Below are 11,933 nucleotides of genomic sequence, written 5' to 3'. Positions count from 1 at the left end.
TTACCTGAGCTGAGTGATCATTGATTTTGAATTTTTTTTTTATAAGTCCTATCATGCTATGCATTGCGAAATTATCTGTAAATATCGTACTGAGTTTGCAATGTAGTTAAGAGTCTTAAGTTACTGTGCAGCAGACTGCTTAATTTCTGTTTGTAAGTTCTCTGCTGATTCAAAATCATTTTGTTTTCTAGGCCTCCTTTTTCAAAGTTAGAGGACTGCTTTGATGCTCTTTCACTGCATCTGGGAGAGCTACGGATTCCACTTCCTGCTGAATTGCTGGAGATCAGCCAAAGTCTTCCCAAGCAAACTACCCCACCTGTGCAAAATGGTACATAGTTGCTGCCCCCACTGAACATCAAGAGGCTTAAAAAGAGAGGTGGGATGAAACTTTCAACCTGGTAACCTTACACACTGACAAAGATCTGTAGATGTTCCCAGGGACTTGTGGCAAAATCTCAAGGAGAAGTGATATTCTTAAATGACTTCATCATTTAGTATTGCCTGCCATTGCTTTTTATTCTGAAGCCTCTTGCAAGCGAAGTCATACCTGCCTCATAAACCTAAGCCTCAAGTGACATTCCAGAGTGGGATGCGCCATCATGCCTTTGGACTGCTGTTTGCAACTGATACTTGTCCAGAGCCGGTTCTGAATCTGCCTTATGTATGATGTGCCTTGACTTTATCCTGAAAGGTGCTTCGTCGATGTTGTGGATGTTGGACTTTGCTTTTCTTGGTGGTGATTCCACTTGTACCGCTCAGTAGCACACTTCATGTGTGACTCATCTCTGTGGCACAATAGAAGGAGTTCCCTGCCAGGTGGCATGGCGTAGTACTGCTAAACACAGCACAAAATTAGTTGGTGGATTTATTTCCTGACATTTGGATTTATCAGCAATATACTTCTTTCCTTTAACTCTTTGGGGCATTTTTAAACATATTTTATTTGTGCAATTAATGACAGATCGTTGTGACAGCCTGCAGCACTTTATGGAAATCTCTGGATGTTCCTTTCTTTATCCTTCTCACTAGACTGGTAACATGGATATGCCTTGATGGAATTTGCTTGTGTCTGATGGCTGTCTGCTCTGGTACACAACCAAATGTTCAGGTGTTCTAAATGTGTGTGTTGCCTACAGATTTGCACTTAAAGGGAAAAAAGTTAAGACCACTTCATAGGGGCAGAATGCCTTGAAATGAAACTAGTGTAGCTTTGGTTTTGTGGCTTTTGGTTGTGATTATGTTAACACAAATGGGCTGCTGAACTCTTCTTGTTTTTATTGCCTCTATAACTTTACAGATACTTTTCCCGAGTCAGACAGTCGTAGAGGATCCACACATGTTCACATGGCAAATAAGATTTACATTAATTGGAAATGATGTTTGGGTCACCATATGAGCCATAAAGGCACATCCCTTTATCTGTTTGCTGTGTATTCCTGTAAATATTTTTGATTTTGGCTTGCCCTTTGTCAGTTAGCAGATACAAGGATTTTTTTTTTTTTGAAGAATTGGTTAGAATGTTCAGATTACTGTGATGTTACATATAGGATACAGTGTCTCTAAGGTCTGCATTAAACCTTTATCTTCGCAATCCTGTTTGCGTACCAAATATCTGTGAATGTTGTCAAAACATGTAGGTCCTGGCCTGCCCTTCCCTTGACATATAGGTGTATCTTCCCACTGCAGTGCTGGCCTGCTACCTGTTTGCAGGAGTATTTATACCACAGTAGATTTTTGACCTGACCCTGAGATACAGGTGTGCTAACACACTGTAGTCCTGACCTTCCTTATGTGCACAGGTGTGTCACCACACTACATTCCTGAGCTGCCGTATGTGCAGAGGTGTGTCACCACACTACAGTCCTGACCTGCCTTATGTGCACAGGTATGTCACCACACTACAGTCCTGACCTGCCTTATGTGCACAGGTGTGTCACCACACTACAGTCCTGACCTTCCTTATGTGCACAGGTGTGTCACCACACTACAGTCCTGACCTGCCTTATGTGCACAGGTGCAACAGCACACTACAGTCTTGGCCTGCCCTCCACACGTTGAATGTCCTGCACACTGTAGTTCCAGGCTCTTGCTCCAGTTATAAATGTGCCACCACAATGTAGATCTTGTCTTCCCCTTGCTTGGATATTGCTACAACTGTAGTCCTGCTGTGTTGTATATATACAAAAATGTGACTCTGCATTGCGGTCCTCGCTTGCTGTCACTGTGCTGGTATATTGCATTATTGTATGTCTGGACTGCCTTTGGGTTACAGGTGTTTTATCATCTGGCCTGCCATTGGGTTACAGGTGTTTTATCTTAGTCTTGGTATTTTCTTACAGCACAGAGTTAGCTTTCCATCACACTTATTGCTTAATGCCAGTGCAAAGATATGTCATTCCATTACAATACTAGCCTGTTTTTAGGGTACAAATGTGTCTTCTGTAGTCTTAGCTTATCATCAAGGTAGAGGTATTTCATTCCACTACACTCCTGATCTGTCGCCACATGTGTGTTACCCTACTGCAGTCCTAGCCTATAGTCTTGATAATTACCCCACAGCAGGCTTGGTGTGTTGTAATGCAAGTTATGTCATCCCTCTGCACTTTTAACCTGCCAGTAGTGTATGGGTGTGTCATTCCACTACTCATGCACCTTACCTGCGGGAGTATAGATTTTTTTCAACTCACTGCAGTCTTTGGATCGATGTCAAGGAGTAAATAGGTAACACCGTTGCATTCTTGGGTTGATGGGGGGAATACTGATTTTTACTGTTCCACTGCATTCCTTTCCTGTCCCTGGTTTAGAGTTATCAGTAACTTACAGTCATCAGGTTCTCTTTAGGGAAATTGACTCCAATCCACAGTGTTTTGGAGTTATTTATGGGCTACTTATGGGGCACCCATAGCCGTACCTTCCCATTTGAGTGATCATTTTGCATTTGGGATGTTGATTTTTCACTCTCTGTTTTGGCCTGTTCTCAAGGTTCATCTGTGTAACCCCTTGACTACTATTGTCCTTTGTTTACCACCATCTGGGTGTGTCGCTCTTTTCTAGACTTCGTCTTTTCTGAGGCACAGATGAGTCATTCTTCTGCCATTTTGGCCTATTGTTGAGGTGGAGGAACCTTAGGCTGGATGCTGTTTTACACTCTTCTCAGGAGGGGGGAACCATTATGCCTTCTTGGAGTCTCTTGGATTTTGAATGACATGTTAAAAATATACTGAGATAGATTTAGCTGTTAGCTGAGTCACAAAATGTAAAGTTATTATCACCCATCTTTTTGAGTGGAATGTTTACTCTTTCCTATGACGCTGTTGTTTGACCCTGTCATTGGGACTGGGTAATGATTTAGGAAACGCTACTGAGTAAACATTTAAGTAAACTAAACATTTGCTAGTGAGGCCAGTGCAGTTTTTGACAACAGCATTTCACTGACAACTCGAAAGGTTTGCACATAAACTGGAATTATATGTGAGAGGAGAACCTTTGTCTAAAAATTGTTTAAAAAAAAAAAAAAAAAAGATGCATATTTCAGAAAACTCCTTATTTTTCAAGGATTTTTTGCATACTATATTTTTCCAGTGATTGATATACCTTGACATTTCAGGGTATACTATGTTGTAAATATGGAATGTCATTTGGAACAAATAAAGTTTTCTTGATTGAATTATGGCTTGTAGTTGTTAAGTACTATAATGTGAGCTAGGTTGGATCTGCCTGCATGGAAGTCGCATCATCGAGTTCATGAACAGAGCAGAGACTTGTGTCATTAAACACACATAAACAGGTCAGCATCAAGAACATAGTTCCTTTAGCGTCATTACAACCAGATGTAAAGGTGAAGAAGAACCTTCCAGCACATACTGCACATGCTTGCGAGTTCCACAACTCTTATTACAAGTGAGTAACAGTTTATTCGTGTCTTCACAGTGTTATGGTTGGGTTGAAGGCTCAAAATTTTTAGTTCTCTACAGTGAAATTATTATTTGAGGAAGTTAATGTAACAACCTCAGTGAGTGGGTTCTTAGGATAAGATCATGATGCTGGCCTTACAGCCTTAAGTGTCGATTTATTATAACAACGGTAAACCACCTCTTGGGTATGTTGTTGCTCCCCTGAGAGACTTCAGAACCACATATCTGCTTGAAGAGTTCTCTGTCTGTGTCTTCTTATGGCATTGGACCTAAAATGAAGCAGTGGTGTGTTTCCTTATTTTTAGCCAGTATATGTCTCCATTTCAAACAACGTAACACAGAGGTACACTTACCACCCCTCAGCCCCTCCACACATACACAGACACACATATATACACACACACACACACACACACACACACACACACACACACACACACACACACACCAGTATGATGGATCTAAAAGCTCATGAGAATTCTGGGTGAATTTAAACGTGTCATGTCTCTAGACAGCAGGACAATATATATTACTACATGGTACAACCTATACCAGAAACTGACTTGCTTCTTTGAGTGCATTAAATTGGCTGAAAGATAGTCGACAGCTGTATTATGAGCTCTGAGGTGACTCAGCAAATTAACTTAACATGGAAGAGAGAACAAATTTAAATTAACATCTTGTGTGTGGAAAAGGTAGGGCCACAAAATGATATTGTTGTAAATGTTACTGCCTAAAATTATGTTTGATTGTGGCTTGTCTTCATTGGTTGCCTGCTGTTTTTTTAACTAAATGAGGAATGGGTGTTGAATAATTTTGCCCCATGTATGTTTCTTAGCAAGCAAATATTTGGTCCCTAAAAGGTGGATAAAGCTAGCATTTGGTGACCTAACATATGCAACACACACTCGTGGTGCAAGATTTAAACATACCCCCCCCCCCAAAAAAAAATCTAGAAACTGACAAGACGCACTTTTCTTTGTTAAAACAAACAAAAAATAAATAAAATGAGAAGTATTCAGAATTCACTGTTAATTATTTAGCCAAGGTAGGATTTCCAGGATGCCTGCTCAATGATCAACAAGTTGATTAGAACGCTCCCAGTGTGAAAACAGAAACTTTGGAAAGCAACCAGTAAAACCCATGTATTTGGGTAAAATTCAAATTCTGGTTAGTCACTACACTGCCTGGATGTCAGTAACTAAACTAGAGAACATTAACTACAAAAGGAGAAGAAAAAAAACTCTGGTGAAGAGCCTTGCAGCTCTTCACCAAAAAGCAGTTTAGGTTTCAGCTTTGGTGCAAGAAATGACTTCTAGTGATTTAGAAGAAAAATAAATCAAATCCACTCAGAGGTGTTTAAAGTAAGTGAAACACTTGAGAAATGCACAGATGCAAATGACAAAAGGCTGGAAGATAAAACTGCAGAATTCAGAGGTTTAAATCAAGGAAAGACTGGCTAAATGTGAGGCTTTGCAAGAACAGCTGTTTCAAAAATATAGCTAGAAGGCAGAGCATGCTTAGAAAATCTGAGATGTGCTGCTGTAGCAGAGAAACTAGAAGGAACATTTTGCTTTAATTTTATGAAAGTACAAATAAGTAACTGGACTGATATTCCAGAACAGGAGCTGTTAATGTGGAAGGGCACAATCGTGTATATGCTCCAAATTTGGCAATGAGAAAAAAGCCAAAACCTTTAATAGTAAAGATGCGGTCATATCAGCAGAAGGAGCTGCTCCTAACAAAATTGTTGTAAAAGGGTAAAGTATTATCAAATGGGGACACCAGAGCATTTGTGGAAAATGATTATTCACTGTACACCAGGCAGAAGAGAAGCAAGTCTAAGGGTATCGTGAGACAGGGCTGAGATTCAAGTTGTTATATCCAGCTGTCTTAAGAATATTTTTTTTTGTTTTTCAAAAGGAGCAAAGACATTCTTTCATGCAGAACAGGTGAAAGAAGAAATAAAATGTATCCAGCAAAATGTGAGCAAGCAAGTTCAAAATGGATTCTAATTCTCATCCCTCTAACAGTGGCACAGCCCAGTAGACAGAATTTGCCAGTAAAACATTTTCCAGTGTTCCAAACAAACAAAAATTGAATGACAGAAAAAAGTACAGTAGCTGATGAGAAAAACGAGGAATACGTACAATCTGAATGAGCGACCAGTGCTGAGGTAAGAAGATGAAGAAGAGGAACAGTAACAATCCAAGAATAGGAAATAAATAGGCAGAGTGTAAAGGGATAGTTCTATAACGTGCAGTTTGGACATGAAAACTCTGTTTCTGCAAGAAGTGTGGGGGATGGGAAGTTTCTGGATAATTTTAAACTGGTTGTGGACTGTAAAGTTTCATTTTTAACTTTGTCATTAATGTTAAGAAAGCTAAGGAAGTGAAAAGCAAACTGTAAGCAAAAATTTTCCCTGTTTTTACTTTGTTTTTATTGTCAGTTTTATAACTGGAAAGTCTAGTTGCGCCTACCGGGTACGCATTTTCAGCTTAGACCTGGGGAGAAAAGCTCCAGGTTGCACTCTATAAATAAACATTGACTTCATCAGAACAATTAGGCAAAAATATTGCTCAGTTTAAATACCAACAGGCCACTTCTGATAGGACAATAGAGGTGTCATTCAAACCTAATTAAGATTTAAAAATATATCTACAACAGTAACTCCAAATTTAATATTACAAAAAAGTTTATGTCTTGTATGTTTTTTGATAAAAACACAGATTTATAAATAAGTACATATTAAAACATACACCTAATGAAATATTAAATGTAGAAATTACTGAAATTTAAGTATATAAATAACTAAACTTTAAGTATATAAATAACGTATCAAATCTTAGCTGCCCTTTCCTTTAAAACTGGTGTGATGGAAACAAAATCATTAATACCAGGGTATATGTTAGCTACCAATCGCAGTTGCCATATCATTTCTTTCTTGCATAAAATGTTTTTCCAGTCACACCCGCTTTGATTTATTTGTACCTCATCTATTATAGCAAATCTAAAACCACTAAAATTGGTACATAGCTTGCTATGTCTGTATAGGGCATTTGTTTTTTTTTTTGGTTTTTATATCATATAAATGCTCATAGATCCTTGATTTCAATGCCCTCTCCATTTTGCCAATATAAAAACCAGTACAGGTATTGCATTTAGCAAGATAAACTATTCTTCTGGTGCCACAATTACCCTTTTTGAGAAATATTTTGCTGTTAGCATAGTTAGATAAAATGACAAAGGGTTCCTGCAATATGTAAGTGCACTGATTACATCTTTCACAAGCTCTAGTTCCCATATCACCTTTCAAGGCTTGACTTGATTGATTACTTTCCAATATAGTTTTTAAATTTTTACCAATCTTGGTTAAAAAAATAGGTTTATCTCCAACCAATTTATAAATTTCATTATTCGCCTGGAATATATTCCAATTCTTCTACAGAATATTTTTGATACCTTGATAAAAGGAATTGTATTGTATCACACATGCATGTGAAAAGTTACATCTGTCTATTTGTGTGTTCGTTTCAGTATGGTTAGAAACAGTAGTGTCCACTATTTTTCGACCCAGCAAGGGCTTATATTTAACACCCCATCCATCTAAAATTTCTTGAGGGGTGTTAGTCACTAATTCAACAGTATAGCCCCTTTCTAAAAACATAGATTTCAAAAAACGAAATTCATAATATAGATCCTCCTTGTGTGATGTCATCCTTGCTATCCGAATAGCCTTTTTACTACTCCCTTCTTCTGAAAGAATGGATGGTGGCTGCCAAAATGTAAGTAAGAATTGCAAAAGGTGTGTTTGCTGAATACTTTAGACCAAAAACACTTGTCATCCTTGATGATGACTGTGTCTAAATAGCTCATCTTCAAGGTGTCAAATTGGTATGTAAACTTAAAAAAATGGGAACCATTGTTTAAATAATAAATTGGGGGATGTTATCAGGTGTACCCTTCCACAAGTTAAAAATATCATCCAGGTGGTACCTGCTGTAGGAAAGAATCTCATTATAGAAGTTACTTTTAAAAACGTGCTCCAATTCCCAGCCCAACATCACCAAGTTAGCATATACAGGGGAGCAAGCTGCGTCCATAGCTACTCCAGTGATTTGTTGGTAATATTGTCCCGTGAAATAAATATAGTTATAGTCTAAAATCAACGCCATTATTTCACACATCAACTTGATACAATCCTGGGTGAGGGTGGAGCAAGAATATAAAACTTCCTCAAAATATCTTAAACCTTCAACCTTAGGAATACTAGGAAACTGGTCCTGAACGTCTGTTGTTAAGAATACAACTTCAGGGGACCATAAATCAGGAGTGATTTTTGCTAAAAGGTCCCATGAGTCGTTAACTAAGTGTGGGACACTGTCAACCACATGTTTAACCATCCTATCTATAAAAAACGCCAAGTTGTGTGTCTTTGAACCATTGCCTGCCACTATGGGTCTAAAAGGTGGATTGTGCACATTTTTGTGTACTTTAGGAATCCCAAAGATGGCAGACACTTTAGGATGTTTATTATATAAAAAGTTGTACATGTCCAAATCAGTTCAATTTTCCAAAACATATTCTTCCAAAAAACTGTCTATCCTTTGATAAGAAATATGTATTTCATTTATGGACACTTGCAGATGCTTGCCCTCACTAAAAAGTATAGATTGCATAACATCCTTAACAGCTCTTTCGTAACTAGCAACCAAATTGTCCCATGGAGGATTGTAAACACTGATGTTCTTCGTGTTTCACTGTTGCAGTCATTACATTTGGGTAATCCTGCTGGCAGGTTGCCTTCAATTGGCCTGAATTCCAAAGTCCTGGGTCCTGCGTCGGCTGCTGTCGCCCCTTCCCTGACGTCAGGTCATCAGGGGTATAAAAGAAGCAGCCGACGCCATTTTCTTTAGTTTTTCTTGCCCCTTTTTTTTCTTGCTGCGTGGTGCCTGAAGCAGAAGCAGTTCGCAAGTGCTGGTCGGCCGACACTGAGATTTTCCAGTTGGAATTTCAGATGCGAAGTCTTCATTAAAAGCTAAGTACCCCATTGGGGAAACTTTTTTCTTGCTCCAGAACCGATGTCAGAAAAAGTTAATAATTGTATTTCTAGTGGGAAGCAAATACCTCATACGGACTTTCATTCTTACTGTATTCCTTGCCTAGGCCCTGATCATAATTTCCTAGGTTGTCGGTTTTGTGCTAGATTTAACCAACGCACTATTAAGCGTCAGTATGATTATGCTTTAAACTACTTTGGACGCAGATTTAATTTTCCAGAAATGTCATCGAAAAGCCATCCGACTACCGGGGTTCATAAAAAACGCAAAGAAAAAGAAAGACCGAGGCCCAAAACCGACGACGAAGCTTCTCCTAAGCCAGTAGCTGGTTCGCTGGTTCTCAGTGAGGCACTTTCGCAGCCCCTGACAACTGCTACTTCAGAGTCATAGGCCGCTACTGACTCCCACGTGGAGTCGGCCATGCCGCTGGAAACTCAAGGTATTGGAGCCTCGGACGCTATTCCTTCAGATGGGTCCTGAGCTGCTGAGCAGGCACTGGCTTCTTAGGGTGTATTCAGACCCAAACTTCTATACATTAAACCAACTTCAAAGGCAAAGACTAAAGCACCTTCAAAGGCAAAGAAGCTACCTCAAGAGCCACGTGGACAGGCCTCCATGCCCAAAAAACAGATGCTCAAAATGGCCAAAGACTTGATTACCTTAATCAGGGGTTCCCATCCCCCTCCTGATAAAAGGCTTAGGCAAGAGACTGACTGTGAATGTTCAGATCAGGTTTCCATTTCTTCTGATTCCTCTTCTGATCAGGAATATTCTCCCCCCCCCCCCTATGAGGATTCTGATGCTGAAGAATCCATACCTTCAGCTTCTCCTCCTGAGGATTATTCTTTTGGGGAAGCCTTACATACCATGAGGGAGCATTTCCACTGGGAGAGCCAAGATTTTTCAGAGTCTAAAAAGAGGCTCAGGGATTTCCTGTTACTACCTCAGCACAAGCCACTAGCCATCCCTCCTGTGTTAGACATTGTAGATTATGTGTTTTCGGAGTCTAGCCTTACCCGACTCCTTACCTCCAGCACCTGTTAAGCCTGACAGATATTACAGGGTTCCTGACTCACATAAATTAATTTTTAAAAACCATGCTGCAGACCCAGAAACTATTTCTCAGGGCCCCAAGGGTGTTAAGGCTTCTGCTGCAAAAAACCCTACCCCTTCTGACAGGGATTCTAGGGCACTGGATAGATGGGGAAAAAAGGTTTACACATCTGCTACCTTGGCTATAAGGGCCTTAAACTGTCAGTTTCATATGCTCAAATATCAGCAACATGTCATGGCATTGCTTAAACAGAAAATGTTGTTACATTCTGAATGTGCAGAAAACAAAGAAATGCTGGATATTTTTCATGCAGCTGAGCAAGTTGGAAAGCATACTTTGCAATGTGGTTTTGATTCTTTAGAGGCCTCCTGCAGGGCCGCAGTTGCAGGTTCTGTAATTAGAAGGCATGCTTGGTTAAAGGAACAAAATCTGCCTGATCATATTAAAGTTAAATTATTGGATGCACCTTTACAGCATGATTCTTTGTTTGGTGTTAAGGCAGAGGAGGTGTTAAAGAAAATGGAGGACAAGGCTAAATCTATGCAAACGGTCAAAGATTTCTTACAAGTACAGCCACCTAGGTTTAGTAGACACTGGCCAACAAAGAATTGGTCCTTTTTCTGTGTCAGACAGACCTCAAAGGGGCAGACCCAGACGCCCTAGAGGCAGATCCCAGGCGCAAGGTTCATACAGGTCCAAGCAGTGGGGTGCTTCTACCTCCAAAAGTGGAGAAGACAAATCACAACCTTACAGGAAACAGTCCCAATGACTTCCCCCTGCCTGCACCAAGCACTTATTTCCTGGCAGCACCCTTAGGGGGAAAATTTGCACTTTTTTCTCAAACTTGGCACATTATAACCCAGGACAAGTGGGTTTTAAATATTGTGTCACAAGGCTTACAAGTTCCATTTCCATACCCTGTCAAAGGCAAACAGCTGGCCAGATCTGCCAAAAAAATCAATGGGCAGAGGCACAAAAACAAGTCTCATCCCTCGTGGACATGAGGGCCATTCAACAAGTACCAGAACAAGAGTTAACAAGGGATAAGGATTTTACCCAAGACTGTTCTTGGTACCCAGAAAGGACAAGGCCTGGAGGCCAATACTGGACCTATTGCTTCTGAATACATTCCTGGATATTCCAAAATTCAAAATGTTGACCTTACAGCAGATACTGCCCATGCTGGGTAAGAACACTTGGCTTGTAACTTTAGACCTAAAAGAGGCATACCTGCATGTCCCAATCAGACAGATATGCAGAAGATACCTCAGATTCAAGGCTGGCTCAAAGCATTACCGATTCTCTGCACTGCCCTTTGGCTTATTTACTGCGCCCAGGGTCTTTACAAAGTGCCTGGCACCGGTAATTGCATTCTGCAGACAAAGAGGAATACAAATATATCCTTACTTGGACGACTGTCTAATTCAAGCAGAGAACAAGGACATCCTTCTACAACATATGGCGTTTGTGAAAAAACTTCTAACATGCCTAGGGTACACAGTCAACGAAAAGAAATCAAAACTCGTACCCTCTCAAGAGATAATATTCCTGGGTGCAAGCTTAAATACAACTGCCCAGATGGCTTATCTCACGCCAGACAAAGACAACTGACTATCTACTTCAGCATGTTAGCAACAAAGTCCCAGTTATCTGCAAGAGAAATTCTGCAGGCTTTGAGCTTCATGGCATCCTGCAGCCTACTAATTCCATATGCAAGACTGCATATGAGGAAACTTCAATGGTACCTAAAAAGTGTTTGGACTCAACATTGCCACAGCCTGGAAACTATAATTACTCTCATTCCCTACCTGCAACAGGAGTTTCGATGGTAGGCAAAGGCTTGTCACCAAAACAAGGGACTGCCATTCACATTACCCCCAGCCAAGCAAACACTAACAACGGATG

General features: G+C 40.1%; 1 protein-coding gene across 1 annotated transcript in view; it reads left to right on the top strand.

Moving 5' to 3' along the window:
• The window catches only part of LIMK2 (LIM domain kinase 2), a 1,082,830-nt gene extending 1,079,163 nt beyond the window's left edge, over window positions 1-3,667 (top strand). The window contains exon 16 of the mRNA XM_044068821.1: window positions 192-3,667. Coding sequence (XP_043924756.1) covers window positions 192-336 — 145 coding nt within the window. The 3' untranslated portion in view covers window positions 337-3,667. The remainder of the gene's footprint in view (window positions 1-191) is intronic.
• Window positions 3,668-11,933: the final 8,266 nt, after the last annotated feature.

Source organism: Protopterus annectens, chromosome 4.part0 (genome assembly GCF_019279795.1).
Source record: "Protopterus annectens isolate FY-2018-M chromosome 4.part0, PAN1.0, whole genome shotgun sequence".
NCBI lineage: Eukaryota > Metazoa > Chordata > Ceratodontiformes > Protopteridae > Protopterus > Protopterus annectens.
This window is presented reverse-complemented; position numbering and strand designations above follow the sequence as displayed.